The sequence below is a fragment of the Scyliorhinus canicula genome, chromosome 3, assembly GCF_902713615.1.
Source record: "Scyliorhinus canicula chromosome 3, sScyCan1.1, whole genome shotgun sequence".
Classification (NCBI taxonomy): domain Eukaryota; kingdom Metazoa; phylum Chordata; class Chondrichthyes; order Carcharhiniformes; family Scyliorhinidae; genus Scyliorhinus; species Scyliorhinus canicula.
In genome coordinates this window covers 62255682-62276524 of record NC_052148.1, presented here as the reverse complement: position 1 = coordinate 62276524, position 20843 = coordinate 62255682, and the positions used below count along the sequence as shown (strand labels likewise).

General features: G+C 45.3%; 1 protein-coding gene across 3 annotated transcripts in view; it reads left to right on the top strand.

The window, feature by feature from the left end:
- Window positions 1-20843, top strand: part of LOC119962696 (ciliary neurotrophic factor receptor subunit alpha-like) — a 359277-nt gene that overhangs the window by 290735 nt on the left and 47699 nt on the right. For all 3 annotated transcript variants that reach the window (XM_038790629.1, XM_038790630.1, XM_038790628.1), the window contains one exon: window positions 2231-2394. In XM_038790629.1, the coding sequence (XP_038646557.1) occupies window positions 2231-2394 (164 nt within the window). The remainder of the gene's footprint in view (window positions 1-2230; window positions 2395-20843) is intronic.

Here is a 20843-nt window from a genome sequence, read left to right as displayed (position 1 = left end):
TGGATTGGCCATGCTAAATTGCCCGTAGTGTAAGGTTAATGGGGGGATTGTTGGGTTACGGGTATACGGGTTACGTGGGTTTAAGTAGGGTGATCATTGCTCGGCACAACATCGAGGGCCGAAGGGCCTGTTCTGTGCTGTACTGTTCTATGTTCTATGTCTATGTAACACACAAAGTGGATAATGGGGATCCTGTAGATGTAGTATATCTGGACTTCCATAAGGCGTTTGAACAGAATGTTAATTCACAAAGTGAGATCACGTGGTAACTTATTAACTTGGATAGAAGACTGGCTGATGGACAAGAGACAGAGAGTCGGGGAAAATTGATCTTTTTCTGGATGGCAAGTTGTAACTAGTGGGGTGCAACAGGATTCGGTCCTTAGGCTCCAGCTATTTACAATCTATATTAACAACTTGGATACAGGGATAGAAGGTTCTATAGCAGATGACACAAAAATAGGTGAGACAGTAAGTTGCATTGAGGAAATAAGATCCTTACAAATGGAGAGAAAAAGGTTAGGAGAGTGGGCCAAAATGTGCAGATAGAGTTTACATGGATAAGTGTGAGCTCATGAATTTTGATCGAAAAAATGGAAATGTAATTTAATATCTAAATAGGGAGAGACGTTGGTCTCCGATGCAGAGGGATCTGGGTATCCTCGTACATGAGTCACAGAAAGCGTGCAGCAGACAATAAGGAAAGCAAATTAAATGTTGGCATTTATAGCAAAAGAAATTGAGTACAAAGGTAAAGAAGTGTTGCAACTATACAAGGCATTAGTAAGACTACCCCTGGAGTATTGTGCACAGTTTTGGTCCCCTTATTTGAGGAAAGATGCAGTTAAGAAGAGGTTCACTAGGTTGATTCCAGAGATGAGGGGTTTGTCGTATGAGGAGAGATTGAACAGGTTAGGCCTATATTCTCTTGAATTTAGAAGAATGAGGGAGATCAAAGCGAGGTATGCAAGATGCTAAAAGATGTGGATAAAATAGTTGTGGAGCAGATACTTCCTCTTGTGGGGCATTCTAAAATGAGAGGTCATAATCTTAGAATAAGAGGTAGCAAATAAGGAGGAGTTAGACAGATTTTTAATTGGTAATGGGTTGAAGGGTTATGGAGAATGGACAGGACAGTGTCCGGATCAGCCATGGTCTTTAGGCTCGGTAGGCTAAATTGCCTACTCCTCCTTCGAGATCATGTGTTATCTTGGGAGGAGATGCTCTGTCTGATTTTGCAATCCAGATTTTGTTCTGTAGCATTTTAGGTAACAGATGAGGAACATATCAGCCATGATAGAATGGCAGAGCAGACTCGATGGGCTGAATGGCCTAATTCTGTCCTCTATCTTATGATTTATGAACCTTGGCGACATTTGACACTTATGGGCCTGAGTGCTTTACTGGGATTTTTTTGGACACCTTTCTTTTGGTGCTTGTTTTGCTTACATAACAGGACAGCAATATCCATCAGCCACTTCCTCTGTATCTGTAATGCTAAGATTGGTTCCCTTAGCCTGACAAGGGAACACAAACCTCAAATTAGAGCTGGACAGTTCAGGGTGATATCAGAATGTACATCTTCATACAAAGAGTAATGGATATCTGGAAGTCATAGAATAGAATGGAATCACCTTCCAAAAGCTATGGAAGCTAAATCTACTGAAAATCCAAAAGCTATGGAAGCTAAATCTTCTGAAAATCTCAAAACTGAAAATAATGGGGTTTTAAGGATTGCAGGACAGAGATGTAGATGTGGTTGAGGTATAGGTCAACTGTGATCCAATTGAATGGCAAATAGGCTTGAGGGGTTGAACAGCCTACTCTTGTTCTATAACAGCAAAATCATCAAAGAAAGATTTTCAGCAATGTAAATCTAATGAGCTGGCACTTGAACATTGATCCTCCATGTCTTGAGCTATGGAAAGGTTTCCAAAAAACAATAGCTCCTCTACCAACCAAGTAATCCCTTTGAAAGAAGTAGGAGAGTGGGGAAATTTAGAGATTATGTTGAGCTATAAGTGACAACAGAGAAGGAGGATCATGTCATCCATTATTGCAACAAAATAGTGGAAGCTGAAGGGAATGAAAATTATTCTTGCGTCATTTTTGAATGTAATGTAAAATTGCCTCTTCAGTTCTGAGGGACTGACCTTTCTTCCAACATAATGGAACAACATGCAAAAAGCTAAATCTTATTGGGCTGATTTTTTTGTTTCTCTCTCTCTAGTGAAGCCAGACCCTCCAGAGATTATTGAAGTAAATACAATTCCTGACTCTCCTAGCAAACTGGAGGTTAAATGGAGGAATCCATTGACCTGGCCGGAGCCGGATTCTATCCCTCTCAAGTACTTCCTGAGGTACAAGCCAGTCATTCTGGATGACTGGCAACATGTGAGTGCTTTTAATTCAGCTACTGTGTTTATTTTACAGTCGTGTCATATAATTATTTTTAGACAAAATCACTTTTTTAAAGATAGGTTTTAAAGTAAACAAGAAAATTATTCAAATAAAGGCAAAATATCGTGGATGCTAGAAATCTGAAATAAAAACAGAATGTGCTGGATAATCTTGGATCTGGCAGCATCTGTGCAGAGAGAAACAGAATTAATGTTTTGAGTCCGAAGAAGAGTCAAGCAGACTCAAAACATTAACTCTGTTTTCTCTCTCCACAGATTCTGTCGGGCCTGCTGAGGTTATCCAGCATTTTCTGTTTCCATTCAGTAAATTGTTCATATACGCCACCAATGAAGGTTGCTGTTTCACTCCTGGGGCTGTCTGGCAATAATTAATGCAAAGTGCATACACCTGTGGGGACCAAACATTTCACATTTGCACTTCCAGCTTCATCTGAACTCTGCAGGCATGCTTTGGGTAGAATTGGGTTAGAAATGGCCACAGACATAAAGACGAGAAGATTTGGTTGCATCTTTGAAGGTGGAGTTAACCTTACAGAGACTTAAAAAGTGGAAGCCCTACAAAAAAAAAGTGATTCTTCACAATTCCCTGTTATATAGATTATTGCCCATTTTGTTTTCTGTCTCATTTAAATCAAAATGGTTTTCTGTCAAGCAGTGTGATATCAGGTGTATGGGGCAGGGTTCTCCCATTTGGCGGCAGAGTGTCCACGCCATCGCGTTTCACAACGGCGTGAACGGGCTGCTGGGAGTACCGATTCTGGCTCCTACAGGGGGCCAGCACGGTGCTGGAGCGGTTCACGCCGCTCCAGCCTCCCATCCCGGCACAAACTGTGCGCCGCACCAACCCGTGCATGCGTGGTGGCCTCCCTTAACGTGCCGGCCCCGACGCAACATGGCGCGGGAGTTCAGGGGCCGGCGCATAAGAAAATAGGCCCGAGAAGCGAGAAGCCGGTCCGCCGATCGGTGGGCCCCGATTGCGGGCCAGGCTCCATCGGAGGCCCCTCCCCACAGGCTATCCCCCCCGACTCTGCGCGCATAGCTCCCGCCAGCTGCGACCATGTGTGGACGGCGCAGGCGGGACTTTGCCTTTTTAGAGCAGCTGCGCCAGAGAATCGGCGGCCCGGCCGCATAGAGCGATCGCGCCGCGCCAAACACGCCGGCACCAATCCGCTGCATGGAGAATCATATAGGGTAGATATATATAACCCAGTAACCCCCACTTAACATTTTTTGGACACTAAGGGCAATTTAGCATGGTCAATCCACCTAACCTGCATATATTTGGACTGTGGGAGGAAACTGGAGCCCCCGGAGGAAATCCACACAGACACAGGGAGAATGTGCAGACTCCGCACGACAGTGACCCAAGCCGAGAATCGAAGACGGGACGCTGGAGCTGTGAAGCAACTGTACTAACCACTGTGGTACTGTGCTGTGTTCTTGGCAGACTACTTGAAGAGAGAGAGAGATCCTTTCGGTAAACAGCCTGCAGCTGTATGTCTGTTAGGTTAATGCTGAATCTGAAAGCCTTCTGCAAAAGCTGCTATTCAGCTCATAGCTTTTAGAAACTAACTAAAACTGACTGCTACAGACCTGGCTCTTCCCATTACTTACGTCATCTTTATTCCACTCAAATCGCGTGACCTACTTAAGTGTAAGCAAAATGTCTAATTATCTACTCGCAGAAATGATAACAACATCCCATTAGACCTCTCCTTGTAAACATATACATTGTTTGAAAGAACAGTGATCTCACCGTTGACACCTTAATTGCACCTTTTGTAGCCACAAAGTCTGTCTGTCTTTTAAACCAGGATTTTAAAAAACTTTTACCGGAGCAGATATATACACACCTTCGTCTTGGCTTTTAAAACCATTCCTGCAGCACATACATATAATGCAATACATATACCAATTTCTTACATTCATCACATCTATCGAAAATGCTTGACAGCTACAATGTTGAATAATTAGAAACTCAACAGCAACATACAATTTTGAAGTAAAATGCAAAATACTGCAAATGCTGGCGAACAGAAATAAAAACAAAAGTGCTGTAAATGTTCAGCAAACCTGGCAGCATCTTTGGAGATAGAAGACTGAATTATTCACAATAATCTTCAGTCCCGAGTGGATGATCCATCTCGCTCTCCTTCATGTGTCTCCTGCATCACAGATGTCAGTCATCAGCCAATTCAATTCGTCCCACGTGATGTCAAGAAATGGCTGCAGGTACTGAATACTGCAAAGGTTAAGGCCCTGAGAATATCCCGGCAATAGTACTGAAGACTTGTGCTCCAGATCTTTCTGCGCCCCTGGCCAAGTTGTTCCAGTACAGCTACAACACTGGCATCTACCTTGCAATGTGTAAAATTGCCCAAGTATGTCCTGTACACAAAGAGCAGGATAAATCCAACCTGGTGAATACCACCCTATCAGTCTACTCTCAATTATCAGTAAAGTGATGGAAGGGTCATCAACAGTGTTATCAAGCGGCACTAACTCAGCAACCTGCTCACTGATGCTCAGTTTGGGTTCCAGCAGAGTCACTCAAATTCAGACCTCACTCCAGCCTTGGTTCAAACATGGACAAACGAGCTGAACCCCAGAGGTGAGGTAAAAGTGACTGCCCTTGACATCAATATAGCATTTGAACGAGTATGGCATCAAGGAACCCTTGCAAAACTGGAGTTGATGGGAATCGGGAAAACTCCACACTGGTTGGAGTCATACCTGGCATGAAAGAAGATGGTTGTGGTTGTTGGAGGTCAGTCATCTCAGTCCCGCGACATCACTGCAGGAGTTCTTCAGGGTGGTGTCCTAGTCCCAAACAATTTCAGCTTCTTCATCAAAGAGCTTCCTTCCAACATAAGTTCAGATATGGGGGATGGTCAGGATGGTCACTGATGATTCCACAATGTTCAGCACCATTTGAGACTCGTAAAACACTGAAACAGTCCACTTGCAAATACAGCAAGACCTGGACAATATCCAGGGTCGGGCTGATAAGTGGCAAGTAAAGTTTATGCCACAGAGGTGCCAGGCAATGAATCATCTCCAATAAGAGTGAAGCAAAGCATCGTCCATTGACATTCAACAGCATTACCATCACTGAATCCCCCACTATAAACATCCTGGGGATTACCATTGACCAGAAACTGAACTAGACTAGCCATATAAATATTGTGGTTACAAGAGCAGGTCAGGCTAGGAATCCAGCAGCAAGTAACTCACTACCTGACTACCCAAAGCTTGTCCACCATCTACAAGGCACGTCAGGAGTGTGATGGAATACTCCCCACTTGCCTGGATGGGTACAGCTACAGCAACACTCAAGAAGCTCAACACCATCCAGGACAAAGCAGCCACATTGATTGGCACCCCATCTACAAACATTCACTCCCTCCACCATGACGCACAATGGCAGCACTGTGTACCATGTACAAGATGCACTGCAGGAACTCAGCAAGGCTCCTTCGGCAGCACCTTCCAAGCCCATGACCACTATCTAGAAGGACAAGGGCAGCAGATGCATGGGAACACCAACACTTGGAACTTACCATCAAAGTCACTCGCCATCCTGGCTTGGAAATATATTACCGTTCAAAAGAACAAAGAAAAGTACAGCACAGGAACAGGCCCTTCAGCCCTCCAAGCCCGTGCCGACCATGCTGCCAACTAAACTACAATCTTCTACACTTCCTGGGTCCTTATCCCTCTAATCCCATCCCTTCACTGTCGCTCAGTCAAAATCCTGGAACTGCCTCCATAATAATACAGTGGGTGTACCTGTATGACATGGACTTCTACGGTTCAAGAAGGCAGCTCACCACCACCTTCTCAAGGGCAGTTAAGGATGGGTAAAAAATGCTGGCCTAGCCAGTGAAACCCACATCCCGATTAAATGAATAAAAATATATATATGTTAGCATACTATGAACTTTTCCACTTTGGTAGGAAGTATAGAAAAGCAGTATACTATTTAATGCAAAGAGATTGCAGAAATCAGAGCAATGGAAGGATCTTGGTGTGCTGGTATATGCATTACCAAATGTTAGTATGCAGTTGCAGCAAGTGATTAGGCAGGCAAATGGAATGTTGGCGTTTTATTGCAAGGGAACAGAATATGAAAACGGAAATTTTACTGCAGCTCTACAGGGCCACTTGGAATACAGGATACAGTTTTGGTCCCCTTATTTGAATAAGGCTATAATTACATGAGAAACAATTCCGAGAAGGTTCACATGACTCGTTCCTGGAATGGAAGCTTGTATCTAAAGAAGGGTTGAACAAGTTGGGCCTATACCGACCGGTTGGAGTTTAGACCAATGAGTGGTGATCTTATTGAGACATTCTTATGTTCTAAGTGCTATATTCCTCTGTTTTCTATGTCCTAAGTTAGGCTAGCAGAATGTAAAGTGATGAGTGTGAGGTGATGCACTTTTACATAGAATTTACAGTGCAGAAGGAGGCCATTTGGCCCATCGAGTCTGCACCGGCTCCTGGAAAGAGCACCCTACCCAAGGTTTAACACCTCCACCTTATCCCCATAACCCAGTAACCCCACCCAACACTAAGGGCAATTTTGGACACTAAGGGCAATTTATCATGGCCAATCCACCTAACCTGCACATCTTTGGACTGTGGGAGGAAACCGGAGCACCCGGAGGAAACCCACGCACACACTGGGAGGATGTGCAGACTTCGCACAGACAGTGACCCAAGCCGGAATCGAACCCGGGACCCTGGAGCTGTGAAGCGATTGTAGCATTTACCGTGCTGCCCTTGGCAGAAGAGGTAGGAAGAGGCAATCTGTATTTAATGGCACAGTTTAAAAGAGTCTGCACAGAGACCTAGGGGTTCATGTGCATAGATATTTGAAGGTGGTAATACATATTGAAAAACTAATTAGCAAAGCATGTGGGATCTTGGGCTTCACAAACTGAGATCTTACGTACAAAATCAGGGAAGTTATGTAGAAGCTTTAGAAAGCTGAGGTGAAGACACAACAAGACTAGTATATTGCATTTTCGCCACCACACTTTAGGAAGGTTGTGAGGGCCTTTCGGATCATACAGAGGAGATTTACCTCAACGGTTCCAGGGATGAGCGATTATTTATCCCTCTGGCAGGTCGCTCCATACATGAATACATAGAACATGCTGTAATAAACAATTATAGAACATACTATAATAACGGTCCTAAAAGATGTAGGGCGCGATTCTCCCGAGTTACGAAAACTTGGGAAGCTGGCGTCAAAAATGACGCCAGCCTCCGCCCCCCCCGACCGGGAACCGATTCAGCTCCCCGGTCGCGGCTAGTATCGCGCGGCCGTGAACTCCGGCATCGCGGGCCGTTATGCCCCGCAGAAGCCCCGCGGATGGATCCATCGGGCCGGCGGAGGGAGAAAGAGTGCGCGGGGTAAGTACCCGCTGCCCGCGATCGGTGCCCACCGATCGCGGGCCCATGGCACCCTTGGTACGGCCGTGCCAATCGGTGCCATGGTTCCCAAGAACGGGACTTTACGGCCGTTTTTACGAACGGTCAGAGCAGGTGCGTTTTACGCTTGTAAAAACGGCCGTAAAGGCCTTGGAAATCGGCCCATCGGCCAGGAGAGAATCGCTGCTCGCCGTAAAAAAACGGCGGGCAGCGATTCATGTCGGGAGGCGTGCGTGGGGGGGGGGGGAGAATAGTGGGAGGGCGTAGGACCAGCGTGTCCGTAAAAATTTACGCCACCCGCTATTCTCCGAATTTTCGTGAGAGTGGAGAATTGCGCCCATAGAAAGAGATTCTGTAGGGGAGCTCGCAAAGAGTTGCCATGCTCTGGCACCATCGTCAAAAATTTTTTTGAAAACCCAGTTGCAGCTTGTTCACAGAATCACAGAACAATACAGTGCAGAAAAGGCCCTTCGGCCCATCGAACCTGCACTGCCGCATGAAAGGCACCTGATCTACCAATCCTAATCCCATTTGCCAGCACTTGGCCCATCACCTCAAATGTTATGATGTGCCAAGTGCTCATCCAGGTACTTTTTAAAGGATGTGAGGCAACCCACCTCTGTCACCCTCCCAGGCAGTGCATTCCAGACCATCACCACCCTCTGGGTAAAATGTTTTTCCTCAAATCCCCCCTGAACCTTCTACTCCTCACCTTGAACTTGATTCCCCTCGTAACTGACCCTTCAACTAAGGGGAACAGCCGCTCCCTACCCACCCTGTCCACTCCCCTCATAATCTTGTAAACCTCGATCAGGTCACCCCTCGGTCTTCTCTGCTCCAGTGAAAAAAAAACAAGCCTAACCAACCTCTTCACAACTTAAATGTTCCATCCCAGGCAACATCCTGGTGAAATGCCTCTAAACCCAGTGCAATCACATCCTTCCTATAATGTGGCAACCAGAACTGCACATAGTACTCCTGCTGTGGCCTCACCAATGTTCAACATAACTCTAACATGACTTCATAGCTTTTGTAATTGAGTTTTTCACCACCCTATTAATCTGCCCTTCTGCCTTCAGAGATCTATTTACAAACATGCCAAGGTATCTTTGTTCCTGAGGACTTCCCAGTGTGGTGCCATTTAATATTTCCTTGTCAAATTGAATCTTCCAAAGTGTAACACCTCACACTTTGCAGGATTAAATTCAATCTGCCACTTTTCTGTCCATTTGGCCATCCCGTCTACATCTTTTGTGCCCGCTGTCAGTCAGGAGGATGAAAAGCTGGACTGATTACTTTGTAGTTGGCCTTCTTGTCTCAGTACTGGGGCTGGATTCTCCGACCCCCCCCCCCCCCCCCCCCCCCCCCCCCACCGCCGGGGGTCCCGCTACTGTAATACCGGTCCTGCAGGCGTGAATCAAAACACCTCACTTACTGGCGGGTGGGCTCCGGAGTCCTGGGGAGGTGGGCGGGGCGCGGGGCGATCGGGCCCCGGGGGGGGTGCCCCCAGAGAAATCCGCACCTTTGGGGCGGCCCAACGCCGGAGTGGTTCACGCCATTCCACCCCGCCGGGACCCCCCGCTCTGCCGGGTAGGGGAGAATCCAGCCCCTGGTGTTTGGAGAAATGCTCGATCAGCTCTCTGATCTCTTTGCTCCTGTTGCTCAGCTCAGGCCTGGTCACGCTGGCCTGCTGTCACCTTGTGCAGGCTTCACTCCACTCCCACTTCTGCACAGCTTCCAACAGCCTCTCCCCAGAACTCGGGGAGGGGGGGGCGGGGGGGGCTCCACTTCTCCGGCTGCTTTGCCTGGGCCTCACACCACCACTCCTGCTGCCTTAGCTGGGCCCTGCTGCTCTGGCTACCAAGTCTGTGCCCCGCACTTCATCTGCCTCCGCTGCGCCCCGTATTTGTGCCCTGTTTGCCTTAGTTGGCCATGGCCGCTCCGGCTGCCTCGCCTGGGTCCCACACTGCCGCTCCGTCTGCCTCACTTGAGTCCCACACTGCCGTTCCGGTTGCCTCCCCTGGGCCCTGCACCACTTCTGCGGCTGCCTCGCCTTGGTCCCACACTGCTATTCCGGTTACCTCGACGGGGCCTCGCGCAGCTACTCTGGCTGCCTCAACTGGGCTCCGCACTGCCGCTCAAGCTGCCTTGCCAGGGCTCCTCACTGCTACACTGGCTGCCTCGACTGGACCCCACATCGCCATCCGGGCTGCCTTGCCTGGGTCCCACAAAATCATTCCAGCTACCTCATTTTGCCTAATTTTAGGGCAGCATGGTGGCAAAGTGGTTAGTGTTGCTGCCTCATGGCGCCAAGGTTCCAGGTTTGATCCCGGCTCTGAGTCACTACCAGTGTGGAGTTTGCACATTCTCCCGTGTTTGCATGGGTTTCGCCCCCACAACCCAAAAAGATGTGCAGGTTAGGTGAATTGGCCACGCTAAATTACCCCTTAATTGGAAAAAATATGAATTGGATACTCTAAATTTTTTAAATTAAATTTGCCTAATTTTAGATTAGGTTGACGAAGCTGGACATGTACTGTTACTGTTTTATCTCTGTGCAGGTGTTGATGTGTCATCTTGGTCTCAGGGTACACATTTATAGGCTGTTGGCCTAGTTCTGCTCCTCTTTGGATCTGTGGTAGGCATTGTTTTGTCCTTGGAACAAAGGAGATTGAGGGTGATTTAATCAAGGTGGACAAGTTAATGTAAGGTTTTGATATGTTAGACAAAGAAAAGCTGTTCCCATTGGCTAATGATGCAAGGACTTGGGAGCACAGAGGGTGGTGAAAGCAGAAGCAATCAAAAGGAATTTGGATGGACACTTGAGGGAAATAAACTTGTAAGACTAAGGGGATGGAGTGGAAGAATGGAGCTGACTCAATTGCTCTCCGGAGACCCAATATGGACTTGATGGGGCTAATGACCTCTTTCAGTGTTGTAATGGCTCTATGGTTAGAACTACAAGATGAACTGCAGCAACTTGCCAAGGTTTGGCACCACCTTCTAAACTCATGACCTCCAACACATAGAAAGACAGGAACAGCAAGCACCTAGAAACACCATGATCTCTAAGTTCCATGACACCCCAACTTGAAAATCCATCACATCGTCATCACTGGGTCAAAATTCTGGAACCTCCTATCTAGCAGCAGTGTAAGAATACCTTCATCATGTGTGTACAACAGCAGTTCGAGCAGACGGCTCACCATTACGTCCTCAAAGGCAATTAGTGATGGGAATTAAATGTTGGCCATGCCAAGATACCTGCTTCCCAAGAATTATAATTTTTTTAACTCCTCTAATGGCTTTGTGGACAAATGGAGGTAAATAGTTCTGTATCACGCTGCTGTGGTCTCGAACCGTACAGAGCAACCGATCTGTGGTGAGTCAACATGTCTTAGTCAGAGCAACAGTTGGAGAGAACTATAATTTGCCTCACCCTCCCCCACCCCCCCATCCCTTAAGGTGGAAGAATCAGCAAGTGTTTTAGCTTCTGGTGACTATCCAACAACACCCGTTAGAAAGTCTATTCTAAATCAGAGGGTAGTGTTCAGGTTTGGCACGCTGTACAGTTGAATAAGTTTTCCAACATCACTGTCTTGCCTCCCACAACAGAATGGTCACTTAGGGTGGGATACTGGAGTGCTGTCAGTCCACGCAGAAGCATATCCATAGAATCATATCCGAGCAATAGTAAACTCCTTCAGAAGATGAGTGGAGTTGGTTGGAAACAAGCATGTAACTGTCTATGTATAATTTTTTTAGAGCCAGAAGCAGTTTACAAATGAGTGCAACCTAAGCTAGCCCTAATAGCTTATGTGGCCGGCCCATATTATAAGTGGGATCACGTCTCCTTTAAGGAAAAAACCCCACATATAATTAAATATGATGAAATATTGATTTTATTTAGCTAAGCCCTTTAAAAGGGCAAAATGAGCCCCATAGTTAGGTACAATTTATTAACCATCAAAAACATTGAAAGGTTTGGCATGTATAACAAATTGATCATGCACACAGGATGAATGAACTATATCTCATCATCAGTTCTGTAATGAATTAACTGAAACACAAAACGCAATGGCAGGAGACACCGCATCAGGCATGACTTTGATTTAATGTTTTTCATTAAAAGAATACTACAGAAATGTCATCTGTTATCGAATTGATGCGTTTTCATATCCCTCGCTTTATCCAGTTTTCTTTTAAAAGCTAGTACATCATAGAAGATAAATGAATGATTTCCATGGAAACAGTTTGAGACTGAAGCCTCGGACAATGTGCCCAAGAACAAAGGAGTAAAATAAAGGTTAAAGAACAAGAACAAAAAAGGGAAATGTGACAGTTGAGCATTAAGGCTACATATTTTAGCCTGGGACTGGGTGACATCAGATACCTTGCCCAAGTTGCGAAGGGATTTGGGCCTTTCAGGACCATCTGGATGTCAGTCTGCGGTGATAACGATCATACATCTCTTGGTAGGAATAATGGCTACCTGCCAAAACTGTATTATTAATGCACACTTGGCAAAATGACATTAGCATGGTTTTTATCCCTTGTGTAGTGCTGCTTGATGTAGAAATCATCTCCTGGAAAGGGGGGGGGGGGAGACTTTCATGAGATGGCTGTCACAGGAGACAGCTGAATAACTGATTTTTGCAATGCTAATGGTTCCGCAATGCACTGGGTATTGATTGCCCATTAATCTGACTGCTGATGGTTGGCCAAAGTGACTTTTGGCAGCAGCATAAAGCCTTTTTGAAACAGACCCAGGAAGAGGGAGAGGGAAAAAAATACATCTGAAGCATGGGACTTTGTCAGTCTGTGGCTAGGGCCAGATTAAAGAAATGTGCAGTTCTTTGATATAACCTCCGCATTGGCCTTTTCCATTTTTAAAATGACCCTTAGATGATCGGAGCTATTGTAGTCCAGATGATATAGTTTAACTCCCAGGCTTTTGAGAATTGCAATTCTGAATTAAATTGCTAAATATTTACAAATGTTATTTACTCAAGAAACAAAACCTTTTCCTGTTAAGAGCACACTTTGTTTTATCAAATTGCTTCAGTCCTTAGAATATTTATAGGATTGCAGTCTAAATAGCTAAGAAAAATAATGCAATTTTTTATCCCATTGTGTGTGTGTATGTACAAAGGCAGGTTTGGATGTAATACCACAACAAACCCCATCCCCAACCCGTGTCCCAGTCAATGGCTGTGACCCTCTGGACATGATTGGGGAGGGGGGACAATTAACAGTCCATGCAATCACGACTTAAAGCAAGTCAGCACTTTTATGAGAGGAGACACAAAATTAGAAATGAAGGGGAATCAAATTAAAGTATTTCCTAAGTTTTGTCATTTCACGTCTCGTGCATATTTCCGTTTCTTTGATATTTCATACAGAATGAGGGCAAAATCCAAAATGCTGCATACTTTCAACAGACGTCAGCTTGGAGAAATGTTAATTTGGGTGCATTCAATCATCTCTTTTGAGTTAAATAAACATTTACAAAGTGCGGTCGTGTTGACTAGGTGCTGTCATGAATCGTTCAGAAAGTAATTTCAATAGCAATTTTAAATGGTCAATATGCAGTGAGTTTAAATGGTCTCAGGCCCTTCTCTATAGAAACAATGGGGTAATTCCTGGTCCTGCTGGCCACTGGAATCATCGCGGGCGAAATGGACAAGTCCCTCGAACTTGGGTGGGAATTTCAAGCCCTGGGGTGGGCGGGACCAGAAAATCTCACCCAATGCGTAACTCGCAGTAATTTCTTCCACTTTCTAGTTCTTCTCTTCCCCTGTAGCTGCTGGACTCAGTTGAGCACAGTCCCATAGACACTAGCTGTCTCCAATAATAATAATAATCTTTATTAGTGTCACAAGTATGCTTACATTAACACTGCAATGAAGGTACTGTGAAAATCCCCTAGTCGCCACACTCCGGCGCTTGTTCGGGTTCACAGAGGGAGAATTCAGAATGTCCAATTCACCTAATAAGCACATCTTTCGAGAATTGTGAGAGGAAACCGGGGCACCCGGAGGTAACCCACGCAGATACGAGGAGAACTCCGCACAGACAGTGACCCAAGTGGGAATCAAACCCGGGACCCTGGCGCTGTGAAGCAACAGTGCTAACCACTGTGCTACCATGCACTTTAACCTTGTGTGATAGTGTACAATGGGTGATAGAGAGTCAGCAGCCCATTTTACAGCCGTCACAATTGTATTAAAGTTTCATCAGGCAATATGACCTGCAGAGCAGGGCAAAATCACGCTAGGCCCTATGCTTTCCTGTTCAATGCTCAGACACACCTTACTTTGAATCAATAATGATCAGGAGTTATGATTGGGCCTGAAAGAACTTTGTGATTCTTTCACTACTCAGTTGAGTGATATTGAAAGTAAGTGTCGTATGCCTATTGGCTCTTCCCAACTAACTCAAGGCAGACTGGAAAATTAAACCTGGGACCTTCCTTGTTTAAATGGCTCAGTTCCATACCGGCTATTTCACATACCAACTGAGCCAAAGGGAGAACTTATAAATTGCCATAATTATCCCTTTCAGCATTGAACGTCCTTTTCAGCTTTGAAGACGCACACACCTGTTACGTCATAAAACATCTGCCAGACTGATGTTCTGCACCATTTGAGGGAGGAAAGTCATGCTGTAGAATTAGACAAATGTATAAAGCCAAAGAACAAACTGAATTCATACTGTTCTTAAATAACAATATATTTGTTTTAAGAGTATTGGCGCCAAAGTACTTCTGCAGGGCTGAAGTAGTCAAACCTTCCCTCTGTGTATAAAATGGGAACATCCATCTAGCCATGAAAATACTTCGGCACACCTTGCAAAAGAGAACAATTGTATTTTTTTTTCCTGTAAGCTTTATGGGGCACAAAAGAAGAAGCGGATAAATGGAACGGATCCCTCATATGAAAGCAATATGTTCCCACACATCAGTTTTTCAAAAGAATCGCGAGCATAGTGCAAAACCACCAGAAGCTTTAACGCCGGATGTGATTCTGGTAATATTTTACTACAACTCAAATGACTGTGAACTCAGTCACTTACATTATGGAACAATAGAGGAAACATTCTGAAACGCTTATACATTTAAACAAAGAGAGAAGGGAAGTGTAGAAATGGGTTGCTAAGGAGAGGATAGCTGAAGCAAAATGCTTTCGACAGTTCCTGGTATATGGACCCTGTTATATTGCCATCCCAGCCTACACTACATAACCGGATTCCTCTGTATTTATAGCTAATTCAACGCAGATTGGAAAGTTAAACCTGGGATTTGCAGATTTTTTTGCATTTCCTATTTTGCTTAGCTTAATATTACAATAATTCTTTCTTTAGTAAAGGGGCTAATTCATGCTGAGATACAATTCTGTATTGGTGGCCACATTTTGGTGTATTGCCCAAAGTGCTCATTTTTCATTTGTGTGCCTGCTCAGTGAATGTTGATAAGTTATTCAACTGTGGAAGGATCACAGCTTAACCCCGTCTATCAGATGTCCGTGGGGAATCAGTCCACCAGCAACTCAATTAACGTGGTCAGCCTTTAGGCTGTTGCTTACAGTGAGGGAGTGGGGAGGAGGAATTACAGCCAAAGCGAATCCTATCCTCATCTGAAATGAACACATGCTCACTTTCCATTAGAGGTCAATAAATGGCATTAAGGTGCAGAAACTGCTGCTGATCCTTTTGCCCATCCTAACCCAGGGACATTGAGGCTAATTTTTATATCTGCCCTCTTTCCTGCGCTGTCACCCCCAGCTATCTTAGCACACGCTGGGGATAAAACCTGAGACCTTCCCGTCTGCAAGGCTCTAATGGATTTTTTTGAAAAACGGAAACATGATCTATGTTGTCGTTTTTGGAATAAATGGTGGAGAAATGCTGATGGAAGATCTTGAGGCTCTCCTATTCTCTTAGAATGTTTAATCACACTGCAAAGTTGGATTCAAAGGCTTGATGCTTCCCAAAATGTTTTTATGATTAAATGAAATTTCAAGCTAAATGTGAGATTGATCTGGTGCTAATTTTCCTAAATATTGAAACTGTTTCTTTTAATGCAATACAGCAGTGTATATTTCAAAGTAACAAAAAAATAAATTCAGGACTTAAACGCCAGACAAATGAATAACAAAGAGATAATACCTCATGGCTTTCCCATAATAAGCAGTGAAAGACTGAGAATCTGTCTTTCACTGTTTTATGATATTTCACTTATTTTCGTATCGTTCTCCTCTTATATTGCCATTGGCACACATCCAGTGAGATGGTAACTGGAGGATTTGATCTTGGTCTTCGTCGAACTTTAGTTATTTGCATTATCACAAGTCCTAATGTTAAATCTCACTGCTATTTTGCCACTGCAAGAAATGACTAAGCCCTGCTGAGACTGGGAATTAAGCTCTTCTGCCATAACACACTGTGTAATAATGCCTTTGCCTCCTAATATTAAATTATACATGTTTAAGCTTGTTAGCTGCTTACAAGAGACATAGACAAGTTGACTTGATTTGGCCAGTTTGTCAGACGGGGGAGCTGATGGATTCCCAAGAGTTGGAATCTCGAGAGGGTCATGGGTCACATGTGATAAACGACACAGAAATGAACCATTTGGTCAACCAATCCATGTTGGTCTTTGTGCTCCATTCCAACCCTTACCTGTCTTTTCTCATCAAAGGTAACCCTCTAATTTCTTTCTTCAAAATATGCTTATCCAGCTCCAATTACATGCATCAATATTATTCATCTCAGCCACTCCCTGTGCTAAAGAGGTCCACATTCTCACCACTCTTTAGGTTAATCGTTGTATCATAGAAAGAAAAGAACTTGCACTTAGCAATGGCTTTCTGTCCTGAGGATGTACAAAAGAATTTTAAAATTACTTTTGGGTCAACGTTTTATTAGATGCATACCCAACCCGAAGTTGTGAAAAAGGCGCGGGAAGGCGTCGGGCACGCATCCCGACATCTTCGTGCTCGCATGCAGCATTGCAGTCGCATGCAGGAGTCAGAAATTGCACCTGCTGACAATTAAGTGGGCAATTAAGCCCATTAAGGAGGCAATGTATTAGAGATTTTATGTGGCCTGTGTTCTTTTACGGTCGGCAGGCGGGTCAATGGCCTTCTTGTTTTCACTTCATGCTCGATCCAGAACAGGATATTATGTCCAGGATGAAATAAAATAATAGATGCTGTTTGAGGGTTGAGGTGTTATGAGTTATGCTGTCAGTTGCTTGAATTTGCATTACAGAGAGAGTTTGCCACATTTTTTGTGCAAATTGGCTCTCAGTGCATGTTTCATGTTGGCTGCCAGTTAATTGATCCCAGACAGTGTGAAATTGTGCCAGTTGCGATCGCAGGTGGAAGCGCATATCGCGTCCCCTTCTGGGCCCACTGATCAAGCGTGCACAACAAGCACGAAGTTCTGCCTTGAAGTGCAGTTACAATTGTTGTATGGGGAAAATCAGCTGCCACTTTGCACATAGCAAAGTTTCACAAACAGTAATGAGAAAAATGTTCAAATAAGGTTTTGGTGGTGTTGTTTGAGGAATAATTCAGGGCACAATAAGAACTTCCTTGTCATTTCTTGAGTTGTGAAAGGGAAAATTTGGATCCACATAGTTTATCCATTATATTATGCAGGGGAAATAGACTATAAGAGTAGGGGTGTTTTGCTGCAACTTTGTAGGTATTGATGAGACCACATCTGGAGTGCTGTGTACAGTTTTCGTCTTTTTCAAAAAAACGATACAAATGCGTTTGATACCTGGAATGGGGGCAGTGGTTATCTTATGAAGAAAGGCTGGGCCTATATCCATTAGCGTTTGGAAGAATATGAGGTGATCTTATTGAAACGTATAAGAACCTGAGGGGACTCGACAGGGTTGATGTTGAAAGGATGTTGAAAGGATGTTTTTGTGGGAGAGACTAGAACCAGGGGACACAATTTTTAAAAAGGGGTCTCCCATTTACGGCGGAGTTGATGGAAACATTTTCTTTCAGGGGCTTGTGAATATTTTAAACTCTCTTCCCCAAAGAGTGATGAAGGCAGGGCCATTGAATATTTTTAAGGCGGAGGTAGATAGTTTCTTGACTAATAAGGGAGACAAAAGGGGGGTAGGTGGGAATGTGGAGTTGAGCCCACAATCAGATCAACCATAATTTTATAAAATGGCATAGCAGCTCAAAGGGGCTGACTGGCCTATTCGTGCTCCTAGTTCGTATGTTAATATATGCATCTGGCATAATTATAATTGCTGTAATAAAGGCATGGAAGCTAGCAGAATGGAACATTTATGTGGAAAAGCAGTTGCCTTTTATACTATAAATCATTTTTAGGCTCTCAAGCATCAGCAATTCCCACCAATTCTATCCATTTGCTGACAAAGGCCTCAAATTTTATCTTCACTTTCCCACCACAAATCATTCCACCCACTCCCATGAAGGTAGGGAGAAGTTGTGGGTGTGTTAAAGCCATAAAAAGCACAAAATGCAACCCTAACAAACTCATCTAGACATGTGCTACTATATTTACAGCACCAGTTTCTATGGCAAGTTTGAGTTTCCAGCCTTGACGGGGGGGGGGGGGGGGGGGGGGAGAGTCTTTGTCAACGTATTTAAATCAGATTTTAACTACACAATTGGCAGCCTGATTTAAATTTAACAAATACTGCACAGGTTTTCAAGACTCGGGAATCTACGTAGTATAAAGGAGACGGAAGTTGCTGACTCCCAAAAGGACTTTTATTGCAAGGGGGGAAGCTCCCATACAGCCAATCGTAACTTCTCGCTTGACACTGCCATGTTAGTCAACCACTTCTTCCAATATATGATGGCCTCTCTCTCTCTCCTCACTGGCTGTGATCAAAGTCAACCATCAACCATTCAAGATCTAGTCTGCAGCCTGCCAAGCTCCTGATTGCCAGAGTCTGTCCCAAAGTTCGTCAGCTGCAGACTTCGACCATTAGCAGTAGTTTCCTGGTCTGGCAGCTAGTCTGCATGTGAATGTGGCTGACCGTGTGCTTCGCGGGAAACTGAATTTTTAAATGTTAATCAAGTCCAATTAAGTTAAATTTGGCAGGTTCACCATGTTCTTGTCTACTTCTGGCTTCCTTCCAATCTCTGGTACACCCTGGGGCCAATGATCTTGGATTTGTTTGTGTTATCCTTCAGCTGGTTACTAAGGAAGCTCAAGATTGTTCACTTTGTTTCCAACTTTCACTTCCTCCTCTGCTAGATATCTTCCCCAACAATAAAGACAATCTGTCTGTTATAGCACTCTTAAGAGTAAGAAAATGTCGTAATTCAATAATACATAGTCGGAATTCAGCGCACTCCTGCTCGGGGATAACCTTGCCCAGAGACACAGTGTCTGACTGGGATACAGCTGAGTCCTGGGATCCAGCTGCTTCGACTGCTGACTCCCTTGGATGTTCTTGCCTCCACTGGATGTTCTTGCGTCCACTGGATGTTCATCAGCATCCATGTGGTGCTCACCAGATTGTACCCCAGAAGCTTGGCCACTAATGTCGTTCACCGAGTTGTGTGACTCTGCTGGTAGAAGGTGGGGTGATAGCTGTGCCACATCGATGGTGGTCTCCTCACAACTTCCCTCCAAGGTGTTCTGTTTGGTGGCAGGGAAGGGGGGGGGGGGGGGGGGGGGACGACAGCAGATGGCCCGACCCCATCACAAAGGAATCCTGCGAGACAATGGACATGTGGCAATTGAGAGGGAAGGATCATTTTGTCTGACATGAACAACTCACCTCTTCGGCACAGGCCAACCTCGCTGTCGGTGACTGCTCTCTCCTCTGCCAACCCGTGATCTCCAAGAACCGTACCTCTTATGGAGTGAGGACTCTGATGTCCAGAGCCCCAGCACCGATCTGTACCCTTTTTGGCCTGTTATGGGCCAGCTACTCCTGCGGGGACAGAGAGAGGGCATTGTGAGCCACACGCTTGATGCATCTGCAGGGGGGTGTGGTCTATGGTAAGTGGCGTGTGGACACCACTCCTGGGCATGGAGGGGTAGTGCTGGTGGGTGCAAGGGTTTGTGCTGGGGCACAAGCGTGGTGGTGGTACGCTGTGAGGGGATGCAAGGTCCCAGCCACTGACTTGTTGAGGGGGGGGGGGGGGGATGTCAGAGGGGTGGAAGGGGAGGACTGATGCCGGGGGCCAGTGTTAACACTGCCTTGCGGTCCAGTGGAGGAAATTGGTCTTCTTCCGACATTGGACATAGGTCTTCCTGGTTACACTGCCCAAACTGACGGCTGCTGCGATTGCATCCCAGGCGGCATTGACGGCCTTGCTGCTCATCCTCTGACCCCTTCGACGCCACTCAGCAACCTGGCCAGGTTGGTGTCCCCAAATCATGGAGCAGGGCCTGGGAGTCAGTTAGGAGGGACCGTTTATGCGCAGCTCCACCTTGTTAGTGGGGTACTGCCAGGCTCAGTTCTGCAAATTAGCTGGCGGGACAGCCAGTTCCGCCACAAAGCTTGTGAGGGATCGTTTTTGGCACTAAGTCCCGTTGAATACAGGCCATGGTGTCGCCGGCTCAGCCGTCGGGAAGCACCCGGAAGTCGCGCCTGACCATAAGACCATAAGACATAGGAGCAGAATTAGGCCACTCGGCCCATCGAGTCTGCTCCGCCATTCAATCATGGCTGATATTTTCTCATCCCCATTCTCCTGCCTTCTCCCCATAACCCCCAATCCCCTTGTTAATCAAGAACCTATCTATCTCTGTCTTAAAGACAGTCAGTGATTTGGCCTCCACAGCCATCGGCAGCAAAGAGTTCCACAGATTCACCACTCTCTGGCTGAAGAAATTCCTCCTCATCTCTGTTTTAAAGGATTGTCCCTTTAGTCTGAGATGGTGTCCTCTGGTTCTAGTTTTTCCTACAAGTGGAAACATGACATGACACTTCGAACATTTCCCATTAAATCGTGATCATTATCAGGTGCT